The 14729-nt window shown below is 47.5% G+C and overlaps 1 protein-coding gene across 1 annotated transcript in view; it reads right to left on the bottom strand.

Annotated features, from left to right (window-relative positions):
• Positions 1-14729, bottom strand: part of LOC140389788 (probable cation-transporting ATPase 13A4) — a 220058-nt gene that overhangs the window by 2389 nt on the left and 202940 nt on the right. The window contains exons 28-29 of the mRNA XM_072474309.1: positions 5259-5347; positions 1480-1560 (exon numbers count right to left, since the gene is read on the bottom strand). Of these exons, the coding sequence (XP_072330410.1) occupies positions 1480-1560; positions 5259-5347 (170 nt within the window). The remainder of the gene's footprint in view (positions 1-1479; positions 1561-5258; positions 5348-14729) is intronic.

Raw genomic sequence — 14729 nt, 5'->3', positions numbered from 1 at the left:
AAAGAACCTGGCAGCTGGAACTGTTTTTAAGTGCTTCACTTCCCACACATACTGCAGCCATCAAGATGGTTCAGAGAAGACCTGCCCCACACCCACCGAGGTTGGGCGTCTGAAGTGGACCCACAGCTCCATGTCAATGCGGACCAAAAGGAAACTCTCTTACCCAGGATGGGACGCAGATTCAAGCCTGCCCTCCCGAACACCGCCTGGGAGATGGTGGCAGAGGCAGCCAGTGCTGCCAATCTCACCTGGAGGAGACAGCTGGTGATCCGGATGGGGTGGGGGCATTGGAGAGGCTTTTGCCCTGAGAGGGGCAGGGAACCAGGGAGGGTTCCAAAGGTCGCATGCAGTTGTCCTCTGGTTGGGATGAACTCTGCTATGCCCCTGCTTCCTCTGCAGTCGGGCTGCATTTCCGAGGAGTTCCAACACCTGGTTGCCACCTTATCGAGCTAGGCCACACCTATACTCTTGATGCAGCTACTGGGGTATGGTCTCCAGAAGGGTGGCCTGGGTGGGCTCCTAGATGACCAGAGGCCTTCTGAGGATTCAAGGGACATTGGCAGCACTCTGCAATATAAGCAGCCAGAAGTAATTCGTGCCCGTGAGACTTCTACACCTGAGAGAGGTGGAGAATCACGGAAGGGCAGAGCATGAAGTGGCCAACCTGCCAATCACATTTAAAAGCAGGCAAATGCCTGTTTTGCACCCACCCACCTTCCCCGGTGCGGAGTGCAAACCTCGTTTTCACTGTCAAGGATGGACTGGAGCATGGCACCCGAATCAGCGGCAGGCGCAAACCTCGATTTTTGCCGGATACTTGATTCTCCGCCTGATCACGATTTGTGTTTCCGGTGAGGCAGAGAATCCAGGCCCAAGTCTAGCTTTGAGATAAAGCATGTGAGGGTTAAGCAACAACTCGGACCACCTTCCAAATCATTCTTTCTGTCCTTTTTTTTTGTTTCCATTACAAACTCCTCTGTTCACAATGATAGTGACAACTGCTTATGTAACACTTATCATGTTGTAACCACAGTAACTAGTGGTGGCACGGTGCTCTCCACTGGGAGAAGGTGCAAGCACAGGCTGACAAGTTTTACAAAAGGAGTTTCCAAAACAAAAGTGGATGTTAGAACTTGGAAAGAGCGCACAAAACTCCAAACAATTCATCCACTCTTCGAACACCACCTGCCCTAAACGGGAATCTTACTTTGGACTTAACCACCATCTCAGAATCCAGTGAACTAGAGTGGAAGCAAGTCGTTCTATCCTCAATCCCAAGAGACTGCCTAAAAAGAGATCAGCACATGGGGGAGAAAGGAACAGAAGGATATGTTGATCGGAGTAGACAGGGTGGGGTGACAGGAGGTTTCTGCAGTAACACAAGTGCTAGCATAGACCTGTTGGACAGGATGGCCTATTCTATGAATTCTCTCTAATTCTATGTAAGATTCATAAATATCAATAATGCATACTACTTACCTCGATGGCCATCATAACAAAAAAGTGAACAAGAACCATAACTAGAAGGTAAACCCTCCAGCTTCTTGGAGTGCAAACAAGCTAAGGAAAGAAAAGAGGTTTAACATTACAATGTTAAAATAAAACATTATGGCTCTTTGTTCCAATGACTTACTGCGATGCAATAAATGAAATTGCATTTTATCATTCATGCTTTGTGAGAGCTCACTGCATTTTCTGTGTCAAATTATGTGATTATTCCTTTATATTTGTGGAAATGTTATACTCGAGACCATGATTTTTATTACATTTGTTTATTTATGCCAACAATGGATTTTATGATTACCCTTGTTAAAGTGCAGGAACAAAAAGATCATGGTGGGGAGGGTGTTCCAGGAGGTTTGTAGCAGTAATGAGGGTGAGTACATGTGGTTTGATAGTATTGGTGTCTTGGACAGTTGGAAGGGGAAGTGAGGTGTACAAGAATGAAATGGTGTTACAGTCTTCAAATATTGGGGAGGAATCTCGTTGGGCCTCAAAGTAGTGGTTGGGAGCCATACGATTCTTGGAGCACTGTGAGTGCTCAGTGGGAATCTGAAAGTTGTAGGACAGTATTCTTATGATCTTGGATACTCAGATGAGAGTAATCGGACGTTGTGATATTGGAGTGGACTCTTTCTCAGCTTAGGGGTACTGAATGGGAGGTGCTTTGAGTGGGAACAGTGAGAGAAGCATTGTAAGTTTATAAAACAATAAAAGTAGTATTGCAATGTCTGGAAAAAACAAGAAATGGCTAATCAGGGGTGGGATTCTCCGACCCCCCACCGGGTCGGAGAATCGCCGGGGGCTGGCGTGAATCCCGCCCCGCCGGTTGCCGAATTCTCCGGCACCGGATATTCGGCGGGGGCGGGAATCGCGCCGCGCCGGTTGGCGGGCCCCCCCCCCCGGCGATTCTCCGGCCCGGATGGGCCGATGTCCCGCTGCTGGAATGCCTGTCCCGCCGGCGTCGATTAAACCACCTCTCTTACCGGTGGGACAAGGTGGCGCGGGCAGGCTCCGGGGTCCTGGGGGGGCGCGGGGCGATCAGGCCCCGGGGGGTGCCCCCACGGTGGCCTGGCCCGCGATCGGGGCCCACCGATCCGCGGGCGGGCCTGTGCCGTGAGGGCACTCTTTTCCTTCCGCCTTCGCCATGGGCTCCACCATGGCAGAGGCGGAAGAGACCCCCACCACTGAGCATGCGCGGGGATGCCGTGAGTGGCCGCTGACGCTCCCGCGCATGCGCCGCCCGGCAAAGTCAGTTTGCGCCAGCTGGCGGGGCACCAAAGGCCTTTCCCGCCAGCTGGTGGGGCGGAAATCAGTCCGGCGTGGGCCTAGCCCCTCAAGGTGAGGGCTCAGCCCCTCAAGATGCGGAGACCTCCGCACCTTTGGGGTGGCGCGATGCCGGACTGATTCGCGCCGTTTTTGGCGGACATCGCGCAGATTGCGGAGAATCCCGCCCAAGGTTTGGGAGTAGTGGATAAGATATTGGATTCTGCGGCAAATAGTGAATTGGAATAAGGGGCTGGATATATGACACCAAAGAATGGGGAAGGGACTGAATAACAGGGGAGTAGAATCCTGAAGTGGATTGAAGTGGGGTGGGGAGAGGGGTGTTAGTGTGTGGTAGAGTAAGATATAATTGGAAGGTGAGGATCTGAAAGTATTCTAGGGAAGAATGGTGAAGGAGAATTAAAGACCATCAGTGGAAACTTTTGGACTTAATCTCTGCCTGAAGAGCAGGACAAGCTAGGATCAGGTAACGGGCGAGCTTAGCCAGAGCTCTTTTAGCTCAGTTATAGGAATGTAGATGACCAGGCAATGCTACTCGCCAGGCCTCACTCTTACCTGGAGATCTGGCTGCCAGGTCGGAGGAGGTGCAGTGAGTTGAACTCACGCAAGGAGGGTGAAGAAGAGACCAGGATTCAAGGAGGCCTGACTGGAAGTGACCGAGGAATTCAGCAGCAGAAGTGTGATCGCTCCAACCTGCAGATAGTGCACCAAGAGGATCCAGAACCTCAGGAGGGTCTGGCAGGTGAGTGTAATAGGTTTCAGGTGCCAAGCCATACACTCTGAGTTTCCCAGCATTCTCCTGCACAGCGGTACTAAGGTCAACACATCTTGCAGCTCCAGTTATTTCTCTCTCTGCATGCATCTGAATAGGCAACATTCAAACTCACAGCCATGCCCAAAATACCCTTTAAAATGTTGTCTTACCTTCCTCTCCACAAAAGCCATTACAAACACTCACACTTCTATGTTTTCTCTTCTTTCTGGCGAAGAGAGCACACAATTCCCGTAACAGCCTCCCCGAACAGGCGCCGGAATGTGGCGACTCGGGGCTTTCCACAGTAACTTCATTGAAGCCTACTTGTGACAATAAGCGATTTTCATTCATTTCATTTCATTTTGCATTTCATTTGATGCAGGGCAGCAATCTAGAGTTGTGGTTTTACCATGACAGACAGTGCCCCTTTTCCACTGAGCTGGAAGTCTTGCTCCAGGAGACTGCAGATACCAGCAGTGACTTCCAATGAAAGTCTGAACCTCCTGAGGTACTGGTGTTCATACATGTCAGCAGAGTAGATTATCTGTCTGTAGACCCTATGTTGGGGACATCACCTCGTTGGAGCTGGATATCTGTGTACATTTCCTCGGATCTGTGGAGTGGTATGCAACTGAGAAGGCAGCTGGTGTTGCCATTGGTATTGTTCCTGCTGCTGCTGAAGCTAGGGTGGTGTTGTGAGCTCTGCACTTGCAACTTATCTGTAGGTACATGAAATGCTTTCCAGTAAGTTGAAAATCACCTGCCAGACAAGTATAGTACTCTCTGAGTGGAACTGCTTTGAGCAGCAGTCTCTTAATGGCCATGGCTGCAGCTCTTCAATATAACTGATGAAAGCCTTCCCAGCTAGTCAGTTTCACCAACAAGTTCTTCCAGCTGTGCATTCCTCATTATTTTTTAAGTTCTTCAAATGAAATGTTAATCTTAAACTCAACGTTTTCTGTAACTCCCAGATTCTCACACAGTTCTTTCAGGCAAGAAACTCGCTCTTCATCATCTGCGTTACGGCAACCTCCAATTAATATTAACTTCACAGTTAACTCCTGAGCACTCTTCATCTGAAGGAACTGATAGAAAGCTTTGATTTGTAGAGAATGGTCCTTCATTCCTCTCCAACTGGCAAGTTGCTGACGGGCATCCCAGGGTCACAGTGGCTAGCACTGCTGCCACACAGCGCCAGGGTCCCGTGTTCGATTCTAACCTCGTGTGACTGTCTGAGTGGACTTTGCACGTTCTCCTCTGAACTAGGGGTGAGTCCAGAACTAGGGGGCACTGTTAAAAATTAGGGGTTGCCCTTTTAGAACAGTTGAAGAGAAGTGTTTTCTCTCAGAGGATTTTGTGACTTTGAAACTCTCTGCCTCAGAAGGCAGTAGAGGCAGGGTCACTGAATATTTTTAAGCTGGAGGCAGATAGATTCTTGTTAGGCAAGGGAATCAAAGGGTATCAGGGTAGATGGGAATGCGGAATTCGAAACAAACCGACCATGATCATATTGAATGGCGGAGTAGGCTTGAGGGACCAAATAGCCAACATTTTCTCCTATTTCATATCTTCGTAGGTTCGTAAAATACTGACAATTATTGTACCAACAGGGGAGAGAATATAATTTTAGTGAAGGGGAAAAGCAGGCTATTCTGCAACCATTTATTTTCCATTTCTGCTAAGTTGAATGTTACACCTTATGGCTTTACATACTTACATCCAGTGCATTGTATAAAGTATCCTGTTCACCGAAAAGGAAATACAGACACGTTCCAACTTGAGCCAAAAGGACAATCATAAAAATATCTGGAATCAAAGAGAGAAGGACAGGCAATAAATGAAAAAGCTAGGGAACTAACAATCTTCTTCCCTATTTTCGATGTAGATTAATCAGCAATTTGTATCCAGCATTATCCGATCTTACTACAGAAATTCCACCATCAGTGAGCTCATTTATTTTCAGGGTTAATTCAATGCTCCCAGCAGAGAGCGGCCCTTGTCAAAATCATATCATGGAACATCACAGGTACACTGAAAATCGAAGCCTGTGTCGCCATGGTGCACTCCTCATCGGGAATGGAAAACAAGCCCCTTTAATTCCTTATAATTGGCAAATGATCACATGCATGTCCAGCAATCCTTGTTCTTTGTGCAATCTGAAGAAAATGGTTCAAATGAGGAATACAGAAGCAACTGAGCAGTGTGATAACATCCTATCACCCACATAAACCAGCCAATCTGTGTTCACTAAGTTGGTGGTGTAGCCATCTGGGATGGCCACTTCCAGAACACAAAATGGACGCTCACAGAGAATGTAGGGAAATATAGACAATGCTAGACAACAAGCAGGCACAGAGCCTGAATGTATATTTGGGAAGCAGTTACCAGATGGAATCGAAACTCTGGGTCGATTAACATATTGATGGCCCATCTCTGAGGAACAAAGGACTAACACTCAGGTAGTTGATACTGTCGCAGACATCCTGGCGCCAGTACCCCAACCGAAAGACACAATCAAAGCAAGGACAACGGCCACCTAAGACACGGCCAGCCATCAGGGCACCCGCCCCTTTATTGGTTAAGATCGATAATAATGATCGAGAAGCTGCCCAATTAATTGGGACCAAGTTTAAGGCCCGCCTAAGAGCGTGCAAAGCCCCTCCAAGTACAAGAAGGAACCTCCACGAGAGATTCGCTGTCATGGATTCGGCTCTCAAGCGGAGAGACCCATCCACCAGCATCACCAGAAGCAAGTAAGTTCAAGGTCAACGCTCACTACCAGACTGACGATCTTAGCTGTACTCCTGTTACCTCTTTGAACCCAACAGCCTCAGATCCGAACAACAGCCATTGATCCTCTCACTAAGTGGGCATCCGAAGTTAAGTATAGGTGTTACTGATAGAGATAGTTTAGTTTGTAGTATAATTGTGCATGAGTAGATCTTACTGTGTGTAAACAAATACCATTGATTTCAAACTAATTAACTGGTGTATTGTACCTTTGATCGGTATTCAGGTTGAACCTTGTGGCGGTATCGAGAGATACCTGGCGACTCTGAAAGTACACGCATGATTAGGATTACGAAATGCAACCTTATTGACCACCATATTTATAACCAAATAAATATAGCAACATTACTGGCCACATCTGGACTCGACCTAGAAGTGGCTTTGTCAATCCGAGAGAACCCAAATTTGAATTAGAAATCCAATTGGAAAAAGTAAAAACCACAAGCATAAGGCCAATATCGATCAAACCACCAAGATTCGGAAGTGTGTTATTTGCATGTGTACTAACAAGGGATATAAGGTAAACTTGATAGATTTTGTTGCGTAAAACTGTCGGGAGTTTTGTAGACTGGAAAATAGCGTAAGCCGTACCCGTGTTTACATCACCACTCTATTCCCCCCTGTTCCAAATTCGGTAAAAACCCATAGATAGCAGTAGAAATGACAATGAAGGCAATGGAACGCCTTATGAACCCCCAGGAATTTTAGGTCGTAGCGACCAGTAGAGTAGGGCAGTGTCCCGTATGGGAAGAGGAAATTAGAAAATATCTCAAAGGGAAAGGATGGCCCCTTTGGAGCGAATTTTGTGCAAACGATGAAACCGGTCCCGGAAGTATAGGGCATACTTGGTGGGAGAACCTGTCCGAAATTCATAAGAAAAGCTTAGGGAAAGCTCGTAAGCCGATGGCAATCGTGTCCTGTTTGGCACAATTGCGAGGCACAGAGGAGGTCGTGAGGACGCTCCGCAGAGAGATTGAAGAGAGAGATAAGGATAGTGAGGGAGATGTGAGTGAGTACGAGAAAGTTAACAGGGAACTTAGAGAACAGTTAGCGGCGAAGGACAAGGAGATGGCGGATGTCAAACGGGCACACCAATCTTGTCTTGCCATTTAAGCAGCTTTCAGTCACAATACGATAAAGTCTACCAAGACACGCAACGCGCGCGGTGTTGGTAAGAGAAGAGACAGAACACCAAGTCGAGCAATTACAGAAACAATGTAACAATTTAAAAGCAGCCCTACGAGCACTGCACAGTTCCACAATGGAACAAACGCAGAGCTCGGTAGATCACACCAAATGCCGAAAGCAAATTGCAGACCTGCAATCCCTGCTTTCTGTACAAAATGGATTCCAGAATACATTTGGACCCCAGTTAGATCAGGAAAATGGCCCCGATTGGCAGGAGTTAAATGAGACTGCAAATAAATATGTACATGGCACTTGTACTCAGGACAAACCACAGAAAAGAAAAGCACCCCCACCCCCGACTGCACAGGCAGAGCACAACCCTATGAACTCCGTCACCACACAGCGCAAAGCCACAACAGATGGAGACCCTGATTTTCTGTACACCACCCCATTAACCGTCACTCAATTAAGGGACGCGTGCGATAAGATAACACCGTTTCTACCCACATCGGACCCACACCATTATTTCGCAAGAGTGAAACAACAGGCGACCATGTACGGCCTGGATGAAAAGGAGCAAGTGAAGCTCCCATTTTTGAGCCTCGACCCCTCAGTCGTGGCAGCCCTTCCCGACCCACAAAATGTAGGAGAAGGCACCCTCCAAGAAATGCATCCTCCAAGTTATCCAGAGTTTGCTTGACCAAGACGTACTCCGTTCAGTAGAATCAACGAACAATGCCCCAATTTGGCCATTCAGGAAACCCGATGGATCATGGCGACTGACCATCGATTATAGGGAACTAAACAAAGTAACCCCAGTAGCAGCCCCCACCGTAGTCACGAGTCCCGAGACAATGTTAAAACAGGGACTCCAGTCAAAAATGTTTTCAGTTTTGGACATTAACAACGGCTTTTGGTCAATTCCATTGGATAAAGCGTGCCAATATAAATTTGCTTTCACCTTCCAGGGACAACAATACACGTGGACGTGCCTTCCACAACTCCCCCTCCATTTTCCACCTACAGCTGGCGAATGGATTAGCCAAATTTTCACAACCCGATTGCCTTGTCCAGTATGTAGACGACTTGCTTCTACAGACAAACACTAAGGGAGAGCACATTTCGCTTCTCACCGAATTATTAGGACTCCTTCACGAAATTGCTTGTAAAGTAAACCCCAAAAAGGCCCAAATTCTACAAGAAAAAGTGATTAACTTAGGAACAGTGATCACCCATGGCAAACGCGAGATCGAGCAGAAACGCATCGACTCCATTGTCAAATTACCCATGCCCCATAATGTCACAACCCTCCGGTCATTTCTAGGTCTGGTTGGCTACTGTAGGAATCACAAAAACGGTTTTGCGACAAAGGCAGCCCTCTTTCCGAATTCCCAAAGAAGCAAGCACCATGGGAATGGCTTCCATAGCACACGGATGCCGTGGATGCATTAAAACGAGCCCTCAGCACAGCTCCCGCATTACAGGTCCCAGATCCACTCTCCCCATACGCAATAGAAGTTGCAACCACCGACTGAACCCTTTCGGCCATGCTCCTCCAAGAAAGACACGATCGTTTAGGCCCGGTAGCATACGCCTCATGAGTACTTGATCCAGTAGAGCAAGGATTTTCTGCCCGCGAAAGGCACCTGCTCGCAGTTTTTTGGGCTGTTCAATACTTCGCCTACATAACAGGACTCAACCCCATCACTATTTTAACAGAGCACACCCCAACCCAACTTCTACTAGACGGTAGACTAAAGGATGGCACAGTCAGCCAAATTCGCGCCGCCCGATGGACCCTTCTCTTACAAGGACGGGACATTACAATAAAAAGGACTAAAACACCCACTTTCCTCACAGACAATTTACATTACGCAGGCGCCCCACACGAATGTGAGATAATCACCACCAGGCACAATACAGGACCCTTTGTACCGAAGTCAGCTCCCCCGAAACCAGTCACTACACCCAACAGACCCCAGCCCACAGACATAGGCGCACCCCTGAAGATTTATGTGGATGGCTCCTTCACAGTTTTTAACGGTAAACAAATGACTGGTTGTGGCATATATGTAGAGGACGCGCAGGGATGCGCGTTAGAGGAGATATCTTTGAAATTGCCTGGACATCTAGGCTCAAAGGCAGCAGAACTAGCAGCCGTAGCATATATTGTAGAGTACCCCGACTCGTTCCCGACCCCAGCCGACACATATTCCGACAGTCTATATGTCTGTAATAGTTTAACAGAATTCCTACCCCTGTGGGAATCTAGAGGTTTCGTTTCCACAGATGGAAAACCCCTACCCTCAGCCCCATTACTCCAGCATATAAGGACAGCTAAAGATTGGAAATATGGTATTATTAAAGTTCGTAGCCACCATCGTTCTCCTCCCCCCCCCCACCCCCCTACCGGTAATGTTAAGGCAGATGCCCTAGCAAAGGCAGGTTCCAGACACGGTCACTTTTGTAATCCCCCCCCCCGAGTGTGCCCCAGTATCTCCCTGAGAGTGCCCCAGTATCCCCCCCCCGAGAGTGCCTCAATACACGCGGTCCAGGTCTCACAGACCAACATTCAGGATCTAGCTCAGGCCAAAAATGAAGACGCACAGCTCAGGGAAGTTTTAAAAGGCAACTTCCCAGCCCCCTACGATAAATACAAGAACACTTTGACGACACATGACGGTATAATTTTAAAAGACGGTATTTATGTGGTCCCCACTCAGGACAGAAACCAAATTATCTGCCAATTCCATGACAACCATGGACATCAAGGCAAAGAGGCAACCCTCGCCCACCTCAGACCTCTCTGCTGGTGGCCCGATTTGAAACCCAATGTAACTCAATACATTGAAAACTGTTTAATCTGTGCCCAGAACAATCCGGACAGATATGCAAGGAAAGGTCTGCTTAGTCACACCCGCCCTGTTAATGGCCCCTGGACGAATTTGCAGATTGATTACATAGGACCCCTACCCCACTGCAAGAATGGTTTTAAGTATGTGTTGGTGGTCATCGACACCTTCACAAAATGGGTGGAAGCTTTCCCATCTAGAATGGACACGGCTAAAGCGACAGCCAAGATCCTCACGCAGCATATTTGTACAAGATGGGGACTTCCACGCAGCATAGAGTCAGACCAAGGCTCACATTTTACAGGACGAGTGATGAAAAACGTCCTCACAATTTTTGGAATCAGACAAAAATTCCACATTGCATATCACCCCCAATCAAGCGGAATAGTAGAGAGAATGAATAGGACTCTTAAGGCAATCCTAAGGAAAATGGTCCAACAGCACAATACCACATGGGACACAGTTCTCCCCTTTGCACTAATGTTCACAAGGAACACGGTATCCACTTCGACAGGGTACAACCCCCACACCCTCATGACCGGACGACCCATGAAGGGGAGAGAATACTTGTTCGGGCTTGATTTGGCCAGCCCCACAGTCACCGCCCTCACCCATGAGAAAGCATTCAGCAGATTCTCGATAATGTAAAAGCAGCCCAGCTCGCCGCAGCTGTTAGGCTTGGGATACGAAAGAAGCAAAGTAAAGTTTGTTTTGACAAAACAGTACACGCCACAGAATTTGTAGTAGGGCAGCAGGTCATGCTATCCCTATACAACCCCAGCTCATTCCTCCCCCCCAAATTTGCAGGACCTTACTCCATTTCCGATAAAGTCAGCCCCTCCGTGTATAAGATCACCTATCCCAATGGCAAGTCTGGATGGTTTCACATAAACCAGTTTAAGGCTTATGGCACACAGAACAACCACTCACCACATCTCACTTGCAGCAGCAGACGAACACACCCTGCCCACGGACGACCTATTCCTACCCTCCCCCAACCAGTCCAGCCCATCCTCCGACACTACTGTGACTCCACCCCCAGAGGCACAACTCCGCCTCTCCCTTCATTCAACCAGCACCGACGGCGACAGTGACAATGACAGCCCATTGGCACCGTGACACGATTACACTCCTGCACCAAGCACCACTCCCAGCGACTCCGAACAGGATTTGTTCGACCCCTTTGAGACCACGTATATAAAAGCCCCTGATCCGGACCCACCGCCCGACGACTATGGATTGCCCCCTACCATCTTCAACGAAACATTGGCACCACGACAATTTTTACAGACTCATCCGGAATGATGAGATAGACCCCACTTCGCCCCAAGCAGCTTTGGCACGAATACCCCAGTCACGAGTATGGTTTATTCATGGCCCCACGCCACCACTCTTTTAATGCCCACTGGCAGTTAAAGGAACTAGTTTGTCAGCAGACAACCGATCATAGCTACTCTTCTGATTCAAAGGTAATCACAAGATGCAGTATCCACGATGAACACAAATTCTTTCCGTTCTTGTCCAGTCGCTCAGGCAGTGGAGAAACGGCACTGGTCCCCGCCCTGCCTGAGGACCCCCATCTGGTCAGCTACGTTCGGGTAGTGCACTTATGGCACTGGTCACCGTCCTACCTGGGGATTCCACCCATTCTTGCCCCGCCGCGGGCCCATACGCACCCCATTCGGAACTTTTGGTTCGAAACTCTTTTACTGTTCTTTTAGTCTGGTTTCAAGAATGTTCTTTGCCACAAGTTTTGTTTGTTTTTGGCGACCCTTAGGTTGCTCTCCCATATGCTATTTACATCCTCAAACACTTGGATGGTACACTCACCGCATCGCTCACACAGGCTGCGAGACTGCTCACACTGTGACAGTATTTTCTTCTCGGATGTCTTGTCCCCATAATATTTGGTTTAAAAAAAAACTGAGGGAGTCACAGATGGTGACCAATTATGATGGGCAATTGGTAATAAAAGGACAGACAGACAGACATACAGGATCTTAAGCAAGATAATAACAGATATTATGCTTGTGTCCACAGGAAATTCAGAACAACAGAAGGCACAGGAAGACCAAGAAGGAAAAGAGAATATGAAGACAGACATCATGATCTACATTTGGATCTTCGCGGGATCCCTCCAGTTGCGCGCGGACGCGACCCCCTGACCCCTACCCCACAGGCCGTGAATGTTTCCCATCCCTGCAATACACCACACCCAGAGACAGCAACTGATACACCAACCTGGTGTGACAAATTTATCACCTGGTATTCCCTGTCCTACATTGTAGAAGCACTGTTAATCATTGCAATACCCTACAGTGTCATCCAGACACTGAGACTTTGGAAATGGCGAAGGAAAGCCTCCCGCATTCTGGTCTATACCCTCAGACCCCCTATTTTCGGACTTCAGCAAACCCCCCGCTCGCTTTCAGTGAATAAAACGCATCGCCAAATTTTTTTGGTTTGTTTGTTATCATAAAAGAAAGGTGTAAAATTCTGTACTTGACCGCCAAGATACAGAGACATGTATTGCTGCTGTTGTATAGTTTATACTGTTGTAAATTCTTTTAAGTGACTAAGGATAGTTTAGATAAGAATAGTTAGAGGTTCGCGTGTTTTAATTGTAATGCATGCCTGAATGTCATAGCACCCCGTAGAATTTTATAATAATATGTGTATTTAAATCAATTTAGGTAAAGTTCCAATCCATAGGACAGAGTAGAGTAGAGCCTGTCCTTGATTGCGGGTGCCCGACTTAGGCAGAGAACAAAGAAGACTCAGTAATATAAACCATGATGTCTGTCTTCATAAACCCCAAGGAAAACCCCAAGGCCTTTTACACATATGTGAGAAATATGAGAATGACTAGAGCGAGGGTAGGTCCGATCAAGGACAGTAGCGGGAGATTGTGTATTGAGTCTGAAGAGATAGGAGAGGTCTTGAACGAGTACTTTTCTTCTGTATTTACAAATGAGAGGGGCCATATTGTTGGAGAGGACAGTGTGAAACAGACTGGTAAGCGCGAGGAAATACTTGTTAGGAAGGAAGATGTGTTGGGCATTTTGAAAAACTTGAGGATAGACAAGTCCCCCGAGCCTGACGGGATATATCCAAGGATTCTATGGGAAGCAAGAGATGAAATTGCAGAGCCGTTGGCAATGATCTTTTCGTCCTCACTGTCAACAGGGGTGGTACCAGGGGATTGGAGAGTGGCGAATGTCGTGCCCCTGTTCAAAAAAGGGAATAGGGATAACCCTGGGAATTACAGGCCAGTTAGTCTTACTTCGGTGGTAGGCAAAGTCATGGAAAGGGTACTGAGGAATAGGATTTCTGAGCATCTGGAAAGACACTGCTTGATTAGGGATAGTCAGCACGGATTTGTGAGTGGTAGGTCTTGCCTTACAAGTCTTATTGAATTATTTGGGGAGGTGAGCAAGCATGTGGATGAAGGTAAAGCAGTGGATGTAGTGTACATGGATTTTAGTGAGGCATTTGATAAGGTTCCCCATGGTAGGCTTCTGCAGAAAGTAAGGAGGCATGGGATAGTGGGAAATTTGGCCAGTTGGATAACAAACTGGCTAACTGATAGAAGTCAGAGAGTGGTGGTGGATGGCAAATATTCAGCCTGGATCCCAGTTACCAGTGGCGTACCGCAGGGATCAGTTCTGGGTCCTCTGCTGTTCGTGATTTTCATTAATGACTTGGATGAGGGAGTTGAAGGGTGGGTCAGTAAATTTGCAGACGATACGAAGATTGGTGGAGTTGTGGATAGTGAGGAGGGCTGTTGTCGGCTGCAAAGCGACATAGATAGGATGCAGAGCTGGGCTGAGAAGTGGCAGATGGAGTTTAACCCTGAAAAGTGTGAGGTTGTCCATTTTGGAAGGACAAATATGAATGCGGAATACAGGGTTAACGGTAGAGTTCTTGGCAATGTGGAGAAGCAGAGAGATCTTGGGGTCTATGTTCATACACCTTTGAAAGTTGCCACTCAAGTGGATAGAGCTGTGAAGAAGGCCTATGGTGTGCTCGCGTTCATTAACAGAGGGATTGAATTTAAGAGCCGTGAGGTGATGATGCAGCTGTACAAAACTTTGGTAAGGCCACATTTGGAGTACTGTGTACAGTTCGGGTCGTCCCATTTTAGGAAAGATGTGGAAGCTTTGGAAAAGGTGCAAAGGAGATTTACCAGGATGTTACCTGGAATGGAGAGTAGGTCTTACGAGGAAAGGTTGAGGGTGCTAGGCCTTTTCTCATTAGAACGGAGAAGGATGAGGGGCGACTTGATAGAGGTTTATAAGATGATCAGGGGAATCGATAGTGTAGACAGTCAGAGACTTTTACCCCGGGTGAAACAAACCATTACAAGGGTACATAAATTTAACGTGAATGGTGGAAGATATAGGGGGGATGTCAGAGGT

Source organism: Scyliorhinus torazame, chromosome 14 (assembly GCF_047496885.1).
Source record: "Scyliorhinus torazame isolate Kashiwa2021f chromosome 14, sScyTor2.1, whole genome shotgun sequence".
Taxonomy (NCBI): Eukaryota; Metazoa; Chordata; class Chondrichthyes; order Carcharhiniformes; family Scyliorhinidae; genus Scyliorhinus; species Scyliorhinus torazame.
Note: the sequence above shows the minus strand (reverse complement) of the source record. Positions and strands in the feature narration are given on the sequence as shown.